The 15,286-nt window shown below is 54.5% G+C and overlaps 4 protein-coding genes across 4 annotated transcripts; 1 reads left to right on the forward strand and 3 right to left on the reverse strand.

Annotated features, from left to right (window-relative positions):
* Positions 1-892: 892 nt before the first annotated feature.
* On the reverse strand, positions 893-3,221 carry B0T26DRAFT_653167 (uncharacterized protein; the record flags this gene model as incomplete). Its single annotated transcript, XM_060438434.1, has 3 exons — positions 893-1,067; positions 1,148-2,033; positions 2,090-3,221. The coding sequence occupies 3 exons, from the start codon at positions 3,219-3,221 to the stop codon at positions 893-895; spliced, it is 2,193 nt and encodes a 730-aa protein (XP_060292806.1).
* A 2,173-nt stretch (positions 3,222-5,394) lies between these two features.
* Positions 5,395-6,473, reverse strand: B0T26DRAFT_654234 (ribosomal protein S7 domain-containing protein; the record flags this gene model as incomplete). The annotated part of the gene is made up of 3 exons (XM_060438529.1): positions 5,395-5,841; positions 5,931-6,179; positions 6,291-6,473. The coding sequence occupies 3 exons, from the start codon at positions 6,471-6,473 to the stop codon at positions 5,395-5,397; spliced, it is 879 nt and encodes a 292-aa protein (XP_060292807.1).
* Positions 6,474-6,790: 317 nt separating this feature from the next.
* B0T26DRAFT_721783 (uncharacterized protein) lies at positions 6,791-8,118 on the forward strand. Its single transcript, XM_060442563.1, has one exon. The coding sequence runs from the start codon at positions 7,466-7,468 to the stop codon at positions 7,820-7,822; it is 357 nt and encodes a 118-aa protein (XP_060292808.1). The 5' UTR covers positions 6,791-7,465; the 3' UTR covers positions 7,823-8,118.
* A 1,437-nt stretch (positions 8,119-9,555) lies between these two features.
* On the reverse strand, positions 9,556-10,068 carry B0T26DRAFT_754699 (uncharacterized protein; the record flags this gene model as incomplete). The annotated part of the gene is made up of 3 exons (XM_060445855.1): positions 9,556-9,731; positions 9,900-9,959; positions 10,026-10,068. 3 exons carry the CDS (start codon positions 10,066-10,068, stop codon positions 9,556-9,558), a joined length of 279 nt encoding a protein of 92 aa, XP_060292809.1.
* Positions 10,069-15,286: the final 5,218 nt, after the last annotated feature.

Genomic DNA, 15,286 nt, shown 5'->3' on the forward strand with positions numbered 1-15,286 from the left:
CGAGAGATAGCTAGTAGCAATGCCCAATGGGCGAACATTCATGACAGGGCCATATCTGAAAACGAGAGGCTGGGAGCCTTCCACACGCACACGAATGGGCTTCTGTGGCTCGATGATTCACAGCATTGGAACCCGCGCCAGCCCAGCCAGCCAACCACCCCGCGCGCGCGTTGTCCCCGCGCTATCCATCCAGGAAGGGGGCCGCTTTAAGTGGCCGCACGGCTACCAATCAATCTTCCGGCACTTTGATTCGCGAGAAACAACTTACGTCTTGGTAAGAAAGTACTAGTTCACCACGGGAGAATTTTGTAAGACCCGAGGCCAGGTACTAGAACGTAGACGGCTTTCAGACTTGCGGATCATTTCCTTCGGGACTCGGCAATGTCCATACAGACAGACGGCACAGGCGATAAACTCAAGAGTAGCGGGGTATGTAGGCTAGGCTATCTTATCACCCCGCCATTTCTCGACTTACACATTTGGGCCGCCTGTATTCTATACATAAGGTAGCCAACAATCATTCAGGGATTGGCCTGTCATGATGTACCGAGTGAAATGAAGTGACTCGTCTCGAACACAGCAAGCCAGCATAGTCACCCGTCTCCTGCCGGAAAGGAAACAAAAAAAAGATCAACTGCGGATGCTGGTGTTTTCTGATATCGTAATCGCTGATGCTTGTTTAAAAAGTGAAAGAGCCGCTAGCTAGACCCATACTGGGAAAGCAAAAAAATCATAGTCATCAACGTCGTCAAAATGCCCCCCCTTTTCTCAGACAGCCAACACTTTTGTGTACATACAATGAATCCGCTGTGGATGTGCTAAAACATCCCCTCTTCCCCTTTAGTTTTAGACCTAATTCTTCTCCTGCCTCGTGGCGGGCCAAAACATCCTTCTAATCAATTTTAGCGTTTACTAGACTCCTGGCTGCGGGATTGTTGATGTTATTGACTTGGTGCGTGGCTGGTAGTCGCTTGTACTTGCTCTGCTTCCTGAGACGTTTCCGTGCTACCATGACAGGCACCGAGCTTTTGGTAACGAGGTAGTTGGAAAACGAGCCAAGAATGACACTGCGACATGTCTGTGTAAGCGTTGCATCTCGACAAAAGGGAAAGAATAAGAACGGGGGAGATAAAGGGGCTATGCTCACCCTTTAAGCGCGCTTCGCCCTCGGCTCCCGAGAATGACAAGAGTAGGGTTCACGAGATCGATCACCTCCGTAATCAAGTGCTTTGGGTTCTTGCAATGAAGAACCTCGACGATAACACGGACTTGAAGTCTCGTCTTCCGCAAAAGCTTCGTCACGCGCTCGCTGATGTCGTACACGGCTCGATACCGTTCTTCCTCGGCCTTGCTGCGCTCTCTGCTAGACGGCGCCGGCGAAACACTAGCGCCCGAGCTGTTGCTAGCCAGCAGTGGCGCAAATGGCGAGGAGCCCTTCTGCATAGGCAACGCCGTGCCACCCGGTGTGGTTGGGATCTTGTTGGTAGCCATAGCATTAATAGCCACCGCTTGCTCCTTCATTGCCTTGGGATCGTCCGGCACCATGGCGTTATCCCCAGACACGATCCCCGTCTCCTCGTCGACGCAATATATGGCCACCAGGGTGTCGCCGTCGCGGAGCACGGTCCCAATCGCCCATTCTAGGGCGTGTGTCGACTCGTCACTGAGATCCGTCGCTACCATATATTTGCGGGGATGCCTATGCTCTTCTTCGGCCTCCTGAACGAGCTTGGAATACTCTCCACGCGTGATAACCTGGACGGTGCGGTGGGCCTCGGGCGTGTCCTTGATTTGTGTCATGGAAAACGAGAGCCTTTGCGCTCTTTTGATGTCGGTGAGGTCGGCCTCCGTGTCCGAGTCTATGGGAGTGCGCGAGCCAGCACTCCTAGGGGGCAAGTCAAAACTCGTGACTGGATGGATACCCGGCTTGCCCGACTTTACTCGCTCGCCCGATGGGTTCGTAACGGTAATCTCTGGCTCGTCGAGCAGTGACCGATATTTGTACGTAGGTTGCCGTGAAGCCACCTCAATGCCTGACCGGGGCTGTTAGTTAAACGGCGGACGAAGAAGAGTTTAGGCCAGTACATACGTTCTTCCTCGGCAGCCGCCATAAGGCTCCGAGCCGCTTTGTTAGTGGAGGATGTCGGTCCTGGGTTTTTCTGGTCCCTACTGTCGAAGTTGCGAGCAGCCTTCCTACCACGCTCGCCTTCGTCATCCGACGACTCATCGTTATCTTCGCTACTATCTTCGACTAACAACTCGCCGTCGGGGCCCAGGTAGTCCTTAGCTAACCGGCCACTCCCAGCCATGTCGTCTGATCTTTTCGGCCGCCCCAGTTCAGAAAGGCTTCCCCTAGATCTCGCCAGGGCAGCATCTGACAGGCGCCGGTAGGCGTTGTTGATATCGATCTCTGGGGCCTCGTTGATAGTTGATCGTCCAGCGGGACTCAACTGGCGCCCCATCAGTAGATTGTGGGGCGAGATGGAACGCACGCCTAAGCGGTTGTGAGGGGACTTGGATTTGTTGCCCGGCCGCATCGACGGTCCGCCAAGAGAGTAGTGGCGTCCCCTATCACCGGGTAGCATCAGACCGGACACGTCGTTGCCTCGCATGACTTCGGCCATAGAAGACGAGTTGGCATTCGAGCGCTTGCCGCCCTGCGTTACCCTCTTCGGGAGAGCCTGGCCGGCATTGGTTGTGATGATGTTTCCAAATTGGTAGTCCGAAGTACGGTCCAGGCGCGAGCCCGAAGACCTCGGTCCAAAATCGACGGGCCTCGTGGCCGCATCCGACATGCTCCTCGGATGGGCACGAAGGTTCGGCTCTGTGGGCGACGAGGGGTTACTAAACACGGGCTTAAAGTTAGAGGAGGAGGAGGAGGAAGACGGCGTGCCGACGTCCAGCATGCTGCGGACCGCTGGTGGCGGAGGACTGTCCACGTCCAGCATGCTCCGTACGGGCGCTATGCGCGGGGATGCTATCTTAGCATTGGTTTTCGGCGAGCCAGCAGGGGGGATGACGGGGGATGGAGGAGCATCGTCACCAATGTCTAGCATGCTGCGCACGGGGGAGCGAGGCGAGGTGAAGGGGGAGGGCTCGCGGCCCCCCATCGAGCTGGGAACGCCTGGCCGCGGTGCCTGGGGACCCTCGAGGAGCGCGAGCACCTCCCTCCGCTCTTCGTCGAGCATCGCCTCCATCGACATGGCCTGGCGGTTCGCCATGGCGGGCGACGGGATCGGGATCGGGATCAGGACCGGATGCGGGTGCTGGTGCTACTGCGACTGCGGGTTTGACGAGGTTTGTACGCTGTGTGATGTACGGATAGGCTGCGTGCTACCGTACACTGGCTGGGCTGGCGTAGCTCGAAACACCAGCACGGTAGGTGGGTAGGGTAGGTAGGGTATGGTAGGTGGTTATGGATAAAAATCCGGGCCGACCAGAGGATGTCGGATGGGCAATCAAGGCGTGGGCGGCGAAAAGGAGCGGGTGCGGTCGGCGGTTGGGGAGCCCAGCGACGAGTTAAGATATGAGGCGGATATCCGATATGGAATGAATGCAGCCAGCATCGTGGGGTTGAGGTGTGTCAAGGTGCCCTTTGCCTTTGTCGAGCTAGAGCGACAGCCCTCAGCGCATGGCGGGGCGTCAGCCCGGTTGGATTTTCCCTGTCTGGTCCAGTGTGTTTGCGGCTGCCTGCCAAGCCAAAGGCCAGCCTAGGTACGGAGGTAACTTGGTAGAGAAAGAGGAGGCACGATTCGCGAGCTTTTGCCAAGGAGGATAGAGTGCTAGTAGCTCTGTGCCAAGGCGCCACTGGTGAAGCAAGCAAAGATTCCGGTTGGTGAAGGTCGAAAAGCGTGGGTGCCGTTACACAAAGCTGTGTAGCCGAGGCGTCGGCCGTTGTCCAGGCGCTGTCGATAATTGCGCGCGGGGGATGATTTAGGTGGGAGCTTCTCCTGACTTTGTTCGTTCACGATGATGGTGCGCGGATTTTCCCAACGGTGGTTTGGAGCTCGGTTGAAAGAATGAACAACGATGCATGACGTGTGGGGCGGAGGGCGAGCAATCAGCAGCTCGTTGCCTTTACCATGTAGGTTAGCTTCACACAGTAGGTTAGGTCAGGCCGCCTGTGGAGCTTGGGTTAGCTACCCGAAGGCTCCTGGTATGTGCGTACCTTCCGGGCTTATTTAAGGGTTGGTGACATCTCGCCAGCAGGCTGAGAGCCCCCATCCCGTCCCGCATTCAATCCTCCCCGGGCCCCAGACCAAGGCCTAGACCTCGTCCCCAAAACAAGAGGAGAGGAATGAAACAAGCAAGTGCTCCGAACGGCTCCCGCCTTTTTCTGTCACGTCAGATTGACTGTGTTACCTTTTGTTCTCTTAATAAGGTGATTACTCTAGACGCCCCCCAACTTGAAGCTTATCCACACGCCGGTTCTCGCACTCTTGGAATGAGGCTCAATGTCTCACTCTCAGCAAGTCCCGGACCAATGGCAAGTTGTCGCGCCCTTCTTCCCTCACCTGCGGGTTTTGCACTAGATGTCCTGTCACCTAATATCAGCACGATATCCTGAGTAGGCGTTTTACCTTGTAAGAGCGACCAGCGAACAGCATTGAAGTATTATCGGGCCGATGCAGAGTTTCCCACGTAGGGTCTTTACTCTGGAGAAATTGCGTATAAGCTCAAAACAAAAGTAAAGGTAACTCGAAATACTATAGAATCACATCCTTGAACGTTTATTGTTGTGGGACTTGCGGGATATAAAATACTTTGTTGTCTTGCAGTTCGCCCTGAGGGTCCCCTCAAAAGGATGCAGCAGGTCTCAGAGCTTCAATGTAAAGCATCCTAAGCCTAGAGGCCTATCTCCCTCTTGGAATGCCTGGCAAAGGCATCTTCCGGCCGATTAAGTCCGTATTTGCTATATAGTCTTTATTCTCCCCGAAATCCGCTCCAACAATTATTTGGGTTTATGACTAAAATGCACCACCTCGCTGCCCAGGCCCTGCCATCTCAGCGTACTCCTTCCAGCTGTCACGCCTATGACAGCTACCAGAGCCGAACCTCACTTGGCCAATATCAGACACTGGCCCGGTTCTTAGTTCATGATCAAAAGAATCATAAGAGCCGAACCTGTGACATGTTAACTGCGACAAAGTTTGCCTCTAGTTTCCTGCAGACAGATGGGATGATGGCCAAGGGGCAACGCGGTACCCCGCAACGTGTGATTCATTTTCGAGACACAGGTATTTCGAAACACAGGTAATGTACAGTGAGACGGCGCTCCTCCCAAGAAGCCATGGCAAAAAAAAACAGCTAAAAAGACCTTGTATATACAAGTAACCTTCGTCAGCCACTCGAAGACCCACCCCTCCCCAGTTTTTTTTCCTCCCTTTCTTTCCTCTAATGTCTCCTCGGCGGCGCTTTATAATTCAGATTGGCTCTGGCGGACGTGGCCTGCTTGTGAAGCAGAAAGCGCTTGTCCCAGACGCCGGACCGGCCCTCGACCACAGCGACGATCTCCTCGGCCACGCGCGTTGGGAACATGCCGCGTCCACTCCCCTTGGACGGCTTCTTCTCCACTACATCCAGGATCCACTGGAACGCCATCCTCCGGCGCTGGCGCGCCGCTAGAGGGACGGGGATATCGAGCGCTTTACCACCACCGGCCGCGCCGGCCAAGGCCCGTACGCGAACCAGAGGCGCCACCGAGTCGATGGCGATGGTGATGTAGGTGATAGGGTCAAGCGGGAGGTGCGCGGCTGGGGGCGAGCCCGGCATTAGAGGCTTGGACGGGTTTATTTTCGGCGGGGGGGAGGTTCGGAGGTAGTTTAATATCATAGCCATGTCCTGCCAGCGGGCGTTGTGTCTTTGGTTAGCTGGCTTTCTCATAAACAGTAGCACGGGGGCAATGGGGCATGCTCGAGCTGAGATCTCACCCTTTGTGCTTTGCTCAGCTTCCCGTCCCGCATAATCAGCTTCGTGAGCTGGACAACCACATCGTCGTAGCGGTGCTTCATATGCATCGGCGACGGCAGCGGCAACTGTGGCAATCCGTATTTGTGGCCTTCGACTGCGGGGTCAAAGGGATTGAGGCCGTACGAGATCATTTTGAGCTTGTCCAGCGCCTGCAACACGTTGTCGTCGTGCTCGGACTCGTTTTTTTTCGCTTGGCTCTCCGGCTCCGGCTGCAGCTCCGGCTGCAGAGCTTCTGGCTCCGGCTCCCGCTGTAGAGCAGCTTCTGGCTCCTGTGGCTCGGCTTGGCTCTTTGGAGCGCTCCCGCGCAAAGAATCCAGCACGTCTTCATAGCCTTCGGGAAGCTTAGAAGCGGGAACGGCGGGAGTGGTGTTAGTGGTGTTTGTAGAATCGGCAAAGGTTCGCACGGGGACTGCAGCGCAACGCAGCGGTGGCCGCGCACTGAGAGGCCGTGGCCGTATGGATAACGCCCGGCACGCGGCCCAGACCTTCAACCTGGGAGGCATTGTCGCCGTATATATGTTTGTTTGTTTATGCGGGCAATGTCACGAGATGTGACAATCGCGCTGCCCCCCTAGAAATCAACCTGCGTCGCATATCCCGATTGACTTATTCTCAAAAAAATTGGCCCACGACCCGACGTTTTGCCGATTTGGGAGATTGACAGGTCTGGCGCTGCCGGGACAGGCTTCTGACGCTAGCGGCTAGCACTGGCCAGAAGAGACGGGATCCAAGCTTCAGGGCACGTGCCTCTGACAACTTGTGGTGGGGGACAATTCTGCACGGTACGAGCTGTCTCCCACCTCAACTTGCCCCACCCCACCACACCGAGCTGACCTGACCTGAGCTACTAATATCCGAACCTTAGAATACCCCGCCAGATGCAAGACGTCGATCCTCAACCTCGATGTCTCTCTGCGTTAATTGTCACTCTGACTCTAGTCAGGTTTAAGACAAGAGACAAAGCGTAGATGTGCGCGCCAGCCAGCGCAGTGTTGAGGTGACCAGTCAAGTCCCTTGCAGGTTTTGTCTCTTGAAGCCGGGGACCGCGTCAGATGACTTTCCCGGTCACCGCCAGTCTCCTCTCCGACCTAGGTCTACGGTGGCATGTATGTATGAACAGCGGACGGACGCACATACACCTACGTACATACACTACTCCATAGCTTAATTCTCGTCCACTTTAGGTCGGGTCTGTCTCTCTCTTTCCAACCCAAGTCGAGCCTCAGCCTCCCGGCGTGTCGCTCAGTGTTTCTTATTAAGCAGCACTTTATTCCTGTTAGGTTGTCATGAGCGCCGGAGTTACGCTTCCCTCAGGTAGCGATGGACAATCAACTACGTACACAAATACATATGCGTGTGGGACGGAAGGAAGCCTCACTTTGCGTCATATTTCTCGTCGAGAAGGCACTCCAACGACATCGGATAATGTACTCGATGTACTCCGCACTCAGAACAAGTGTCAGCGGAGAGGGAGAAACAACGAAATGGCCCTAGCATGCGTTCACCCATCCATTCGCTCGTCTATTCATTCATGCTTGCTGCTGTGATAGCCTGCAGCAGGTGCAGCTACATATACCACCGATGCCGGTGCTGCTGGCGCTGGTGCTTCAGCTGCTGCTATTGCTTTCCACAACTTTTTGATGTCCAGTATTTTGCGGCTGTGTATGTACGTGTACGTGTGTGTGAAAGTGGCATGCAGATCTATCTGCACACGACATCCCGCCGAGCGAGAGCCCACCAAGGCAAGGCATGGATGCCCCATCCCCATCCCACACGCCCCCTTTTCCCTTTCCTTCAGGCTGGTGTTGACCCCCTTGGATGCCCCCCACCCCGGCCGCCATTGCATGGCTAGTCGGTTTCCTTCCTGCAAGAGCCGCCCGTGAGCTTCCCGAAATGCGCGAATCTCAGCCGACCCTTGACACCCTCCGCCACAGTGGCGTGGTCACGGGAGTGGTACCTCCCCCCAGCGACAAACCTACGCCCGAGGTCCACGTGTTTGCTGCTTTACTCCGGCATGTTGGGGGGAGGAATCCTTTCCTCGGTCAGGTAGGCAGGCAGGCAGGCAGGCAGACCATTTCACATCTTGTCTCACAAGATAGCAACTTCAGCCCAGTCCATCACTCTTAACCCCGCACGCATTGTTGAGGTACATACGTACATGTACATCCGGGTGCGGATCTGTCCTCCGGTGGCCCCCCGCCGCCCCCCCCCCCCCCCCCCCCCATCTTCCCCATCTTTCATCAATGAGCGAGAGATCCCGGGAGAAGGAAGCTAGGCCTGAGATCTGGAGAGGACGCAAAAGGGTAGGGAGCAGACACAGTTGGGGTAGGACGTACGCAGTGCTCTACTTAGCTTCCTTGTCCTTTTTGCACCCTATTAGGGCAGTTTAGAAATGGCCATGTTCATCCCAACGTGGTAATTACTCCCAAGCTCACTAGAGCTTGCTTGGCCTGGTCACCAAGGGAAGACGAACAAGAACCCTGCCAGAGTTGCTAGTCCGCTCGTCTCTTTTGGTCACATGCTTTGCATCGTCGCGTGATACGAGATATTTAGTGTTTTTTTTCTTTGGGGCTCTTTTGTGACGCCTAAATTGAAGTTCTAGGTATTATTGAAAATCATCAAATTACTAACAAACTCGTCTAAGTCGTATCGTCTTGTCGCCCCGAGCCCAGAAAACCCCAGGAAACACCAAAGACCAGAAAGGCAAGCAAGCAAGCAAGCAAGCAACCAAAAAAGTCGGCCCGGTCCCTGCCGCCATGCTCTAAGCCGTGACCCAGTAGTCTCGTCCGTCTGGATTTTCCCAAGACTGTTTTACCTCTTCCGTCCCTGTCTCATTCTTCTTTTCCCATATCTCCCCCCTAGCCCTGAACATTCCATGGATCGATCCCAGAGAGGTCATGAGCCCATTTCCCAAGCCTAAAGTTCCTGGAACGTTAGAGGGAAGTGAGGAAGAAAGGACGTGAAAGAAAGAAAAAACAGAAGAACTCAAAAAGCAGCCAGTCTTCGTTCGTTCGCGACATCGAAAGACAAAAGAAAAGAAATGAGACCCAGCCCAATGCCCCCGTACCATTTTCCATGACGCTGTATCCGTAAAAGAAAACTAAAAAGGGATCCGAAGAGGTCAGATGTTTAATGAAGCAAGCTCGCTGTTGAAACCGAAAAAGATAAAATAAAAGCCCTCCAAAAAAAAAGAACAAGTCAGTAAAAAAGACATTTTTGCGCCAAATCCATGGAAATGTTGCCCGTTTTGCCGTGTGGCATGACCGATTGTTCCATCAACTCCAAATAGTGCTAAAGACAGAAAGGTGAACGCGTGGTGTCGGTATCATACAAGGGAATATGCGAAGCCGAAAAAAAACGAAGTAGACAGAAGGAATACCGAATATGGGAGAATAGACCAAGAAGCGAGATCGAGCGACCTCGTGAAATCCGACCACACTAGAAGTTCTCTAACAAGAGAAGAGAACCCAAAGCAAAATCAAGTCCCCCCGGAGAGGAAGAGGATGGGGCAACCGCCAGAGGCTTGGTGGTTTGCCGCCGCCTCGTTTTCCCCTCCGCCTTCGTAGCGGCCGTCTTCATCGCCTTCTACCATCCGCCCCGGCTGGTGGATGGCGACGCGGGGCTCGAACCGCTGAGGTAGGTCAGAGCCATCTCGGCAGCGTCCTCTTTGGCATTGTTGAGATTCTTCCCGTCGTACCAGAAACGAGCCTGGAGTGTTTTTCCATTGATGGTCACTCGGCTGGACCACGCGGTGCGGCCTCCTGAGACGCCATGGAAACGGAGGTCATCGGATCAGCCTTTGCAAATTTTCCTTGGTCTTTGTACCTCACGAGCGAAGGGAAGAGCAAAAGATGCCGAGATGGATTCTGGAGAGCAATAGGGGCATGACACCCAGCGGTTGGGTTAATAAAGTTTGTTGCTTGACTTACCTCGTCTGTCGGATATAATCTGGAATACTGGCGTTCCAATCTGGATTTCCCGGCAAGCCTCTATTAACAGTGAATATGTGTCAGCAATATCAGCATGGCAGAGAAGAGAACGAGAGAGCATCTTACCATCCAACCTGTCCTGCCATGGTGTGCCGCTCTTATAAGACATTGTTCCTTTGTCGGCCCCAAAGCGTTGTTTGGGTTTGGAATGATATCTAGGTGATGACAGGTTCGGCAATAATCGTCTCCTGGTGTTGAGTGTTGAATTGGTCGAAAGTGAGGGGAGACTGGATATAGAGACTGGTTGATCAAAGTTCTTTGGCGTTAAGTCGAAGTAGAAGTTATCGAGAGTGAGAATGGGAACCAACAAAAGCGAAGCTGGTGGTGATGATGGTGGTGTTGTTGATGATGATGATGATGAGAGATGTGTAGAACAGAGGAGTCGGAGGGAGTATTTGGTCGTACTTTGGTTTCTTCTTATACTCCTTCGGTCATGATCTCAGGGAAGACGAAAGGAGAAGCGCTGGTACCATTGGGCGGGTCAACCTAGAACAAGGTACAATCCGAAACCCGGATATTGGTGATGTGGCCGAAAGGGATTCGATATTATGGGACGGAAAGAAATAAGTCAATGGGTAGGTGCTTGCAGTCCGCTGTAACTGGCGTCTCAATCTTCGATCTCCTTCTCTGAGACTCTCTTCTTATTTCTAAGAAACAGTGGTTTCCGCCTTAAGTGGGCGGTTTGCTCGTCGCAAAGGTGCAGGATGGCAGCGAGTGAATTACGGGCAAGGGACGGGACTGTGCATCGTGGGCCTAAGTGACGGATGGGAGACAACTTATTGCGCTGGGTTCCAAGAAGTGCAATTCTCTTCTAAACGAGGGGGCGAAGGGGAGAAGAATGGACAGGTAAAAAAAATAAAGAGGGAAAAGGACCAGTTATCTCGTGTGAAGAGAGAAAGCCCGGCTGGCTGGTCTACGAGCTAGGTACCTTTTTTTTTGGTGGTTCCGCTGGCCTTCCTGCTGCCGGCGTGCGGACGGGGAGCTTTTCTTTGCTTTTTTTCTCAGGTCCGTTTTTTTCTTTTTCCTTCTTCTCTGCTGCCAGTGCGCCTCAACGTTCCGTACGCCAACTCACGTCCCTCTTGGTGAGGCCGTGGCACTCGGGAATTAGATCCATTGGGACAGGAGCAAGCCAGGGCGCTAGCAATCGTGACGGCAGCAGCAACAACAACACGGCATACGCCGGGCTGTATGCACTGGGAGTCTGGCACGACGTAGCATAGATAGATGCACAGTACCTTGATAAGTTAGTGCGGAAACCGACGCCTAGAATCAGAGTCAAGGCTCGGGGCCCGCCGAGCTCGCAAGATGATGCAAGGAGGGAGACCGGGAAAGAAGAAAGCAGGCAAGACGAGAAAAAGCAATATGGTGAGCGGCCAGCCAAAGAAAGGCTTGTCAGCCCACCCGGCCGGCAGGTACGTACCTTATCCAAGGATGGTTCACTAAAACGTCAAGAGATGCTAAGGGAACAGGGCAAAATTGGGGATGTGTTGTACCATCAGACCGGCATTGACATTGTAGAGATCTGATGCCGGGATTCTGTCAGGCTGGGCAGGAATGCCAGAGATTTGGGTGCCAAGGTCTCGCAGTTATGAGTTGTCAGTGCACTTCTAGATCAAATACGGAACCGTATGGGTCTTGCAAGTCTGTGAAAAAAAAAATGCTGCAACCAAACCCCCTCACACAGCTGGGGGGCTCACCTGAATTCCGGGCTGGCAGTTGCTCGTCAAATCAAGGCAGTCACCGGTGGCGTCGGGAAAGATACGGAGGTTGTTGTGCAGATCACCACTCGGTCTGTCGTCGACCGACCCGTCACATCTAGACGGGTGGGATGGCGCCAATTGACAAGCCTGGACTTGCTAGAAGCGGGCTCCGTGTGTTTGCGTCTTCCCATCTCAACTGCGTCGAGCCCGACCGGGGTCTTCCGACGACGAGATCCGAGCGGCCGGGCCAGAGGGGAAGGGCGAGGGAACCGGCAGATGGACAATGGACACCAAACAAGCAGACTAGGCTCACACGAGCATCTAGCGTTGTATTCGCACAGGTACGTATGTTCATACATACTCTCCGTAGCCAGTGACCGATTGTGCTGATGGGCCGTCACGTCCTAGCCATTCTTGATCTGAGCGACCGGGCTGGCGGCGATCAACCGCAAGTGATCCACACCTCCGTTCCCTCGTCCCGGTCCACCGGGAGCCTCACATCAGCGGCGAATAACTCCGTCGTGGGTGATTGCATGCCCAGGTATTGCACATACACTTATGTTGTGCAGCAATAAATGGGCATTCATCGGGCTCTAAAGGAAACGGGGCCTCACCAACCGGACAGGGCTACGAGCAGATGGCGGCATTAACCTATCAGGTGGACAACTGCCTCTTGTTCGAGAGCTTTTGCGCTTGCTTCAGTGAAGTGGCTCTTCCTTGAGCCCCCATTTTGACGAGAGACAGGCAGTCATTGGTTGGACGGCTCATGCTGAAAGCCCCGACAGAACACAGAGGCTGCTTGTCACACGCTACTGTGCGAAGCTGTCTCGAGCACAGCGCCGCAAGACACCAGAATACATCGGACCTTTATTGTCGTATCCATGTACTCCGTGCTGGGAATGTGCAACTTTGTACATGTGCAATACAATGACACATTTGGGTGAGAGAGCAATGCACTTTGTCACTGGACACGCTCCGTAACGCCTTGCTATCTGCCTTGCCGTTACAGCGGCATAGCGCATCCGGGGACTGGAACCGCGGAAGTTATTATTCGAGAAGCGATCGGGGAGTTCGGCGGCGGCATGTGTGTACGGATATGGTAGGTAACCAGGTTCACGCGGTCCCGCAAAGCTTATCAGCCCTGTGCCAATCGCTGGTGGATCGTGGCGTCGAGCAGTACACAGGGTGTCTCGCCAGCACACCAATAGGCCAAGCCTTTTGATCAACTTGCAGGTGATCGGTCGCCTGACAACGCGGCTCACGCACCGGCAGTGCGCTCTTTCAGTTCCAAATCCAGAACTTATGCTTAATGGGCTTCGCTATTCAGGAGGGTTTGGCCAGTCAAGACGGCGAAGCAGGGACTGGTGACGAAGACGTCGACTTTCAAGGCCGTTATAACAGAAGGATACGGATAGAAAAAGCACGAGCCAGGCGTTCAGCCTCGCCCGAGGTGATTGATGTCTTGTGAGCGAAAGTTCGACGCGGCCAGCGGGCGCGCACCCAAGATGACGACGCGACTCGGCAAATCAACCGTATCACGACAGCGGAGTGTGTTCAAGGAAGGCTGGCTGGGCACAACGGCGCCGGTAAGGTATAGATAAAGCCACGGATGCCGCTAGTCGCTAAGGGCGAAAGCGTTGAGTGCTTGCCAGCGGGAGAAAAGAGAAACCGCGTGTGCAACATTGCGCAAAAGCCAGCCAGCGTTTCAGAGCCGTGGACAGCTGCCGTAACCCGTCCCCATGTTGTCCGAAGGCCGGAGCGGCCTTTCCAGTAACATTCGGAGACCGGCTGGCCTTCGGGGCCTCGGAGAAGCATTGATACTGACGACATGGTCGGCGAAGAAGCGCATCGGAAAACAGTTGAGGCAGCGAGGGGCTACTTAAGCCTCGGCCATTTGAAGCAGGCAGCACAGAATATTGCCACCGCGCGGTAGCATTGACCAGCTGGAGAGGTCGCTCGACAACCGACGATAGGACACGGTGAGATGGGACTGACGTTGCCAGCAGAGACAGGTTCCCAGGCCGCGATTTCGCGCATCGGCTCTAGCTAATTTTAGATGCTCGGGCGTTCAGGCTCACATGCATCAGCGAACCACGGGGTTTCTTGCTCGTTTGGGAAGTCGTTGGATGGAGGCTCACACGGGGAGCCCATCAATAGGTCGAGGTTGCGGGTGTGCCTTTGACGCTCGGCCAGCAAAGCCGACGTCCTTCGGGCTACGGCATCTTGTCGCCGTAGCTACCCCTTCTTTCTTTGGCCGCCGCTCCACGGCCATCGCCATCGCCATCGCCACGGAACGCCTCCAACCCGACGATGAATGGGGAGAACGGAGATGCGATACCGAAGTCATTCTTTATACTTAGTCCCTCAATAGCTAAGTACTTCGAGATTGTAGTGTCGGATGCGCCTCCGCGTCGTTTGCGGCTTATCCTGCCTGGCATGGAGGCAGGCAGACCCGGCGGAAGGGCTCGCGGTATGCTAAGCCGGGCCGACGACGGGTAAGAGTTAACCCTCGCATTGTAAGTGCCTTGGTACTACAACCTGGACCACCGAATCAAATCGGATTCCTGGTGGGGAGAAGAAGAGAGTTGGTCGTTGCCAAGGCTGGGCAGTCTTGACAATGAATGCGGTGCGTCGTGGTCGGATTTCGGACAGCCAGGGCAAACAGGCGGATGTCCCCTTCTCCTATCTTACCCACCGCGTCTTCTTTGTATGGGACAGCGAAGAGTCATACGACACATTACCTGCCGAAGTATGCCGATGCTTCAAGCTTAGAGGTTTATAAGGAAGCCGCGGCAGACAATGGAAGCAGGCACGATTGGCACGCGCGACTGCCTCGAGTGGTCTCAGGTCGCGCGCCTAGAATAAGGTATCTCCACAGAGTCCACTCCGAGGCAAGCGCGATAGGAGGCCTGTTGAAACCGTGACGCGGCAGGTCCTTGGCTGGTGTGCCTCTAGGCTCCTTCCATCGAAGTATTTGAACTGCATGTCCAATAGCAAGAGCTCTTTCCGTCAATGTGCCTTCCAAGCCTCCTTGACGACATTGGCATACGGGGACTAGAAGAGCTGAACCGATCCATGGAGGGATTGGCAAAGCGACCCCCTCGGTGCAGTGGATTTGACGGACCACATATTTAGACCTTTGCGCGCGCGATGGGCAGATTGATTTTTGGATCCTTCAAGACGGAGTCCACTCACGTTTTTCTACACGCATATGCTCCACCTACCTCATCTGTCCAGGCCGCTTCTTTCCCCAACTTGAACATTTTCCCCTTTATTTTTTGAAAATAAGGAAATATCGTATCCGCCTTAATCGCGAAATATCCCATCGTCATGTCGTACCCGCAGCAGCAATACCAGAACAGCCCCCCTCCACAGGCCTACTATCCCCAAGGATACTCTCCTCAGCAAGGACCTCCACAGGGATATCCCCCTCAGGGATATCCTCAAGGCCAGTCTTCCCAAGGCTACCCTCAGCAGGACCATTCTGCTCAGGGCTACCAGCAAGGACCGCACCAAGGGTAGGCTCCGCGACCTTCCTTCGTTCAGCGACGAGGTATCCGTTAGGGTTCCAAAACCTCCTCGGTCCAACGGAGTTTATGTCTTTCGAGGGCTTGTCCCTTTAGGTGG

The sequence above is a fragment of the Lasiosphaeria miniovina genome (genome assembly GCF_030549165.1).
Source record: "Lasiosphaeria miniovina strain SMH2392-1A chromosome Unknown B0T26scaffold_6, whole genome shotgun sequence".
NCBI classification, from domain to species: domain Eukaryota; kingdom Fungi; phylum Ascomycota; class Sordariomycetes; order Sordariales; family Lasiosphaeriaceae; genus Lasiosphaeria; species Lasiosphaeria miniovina.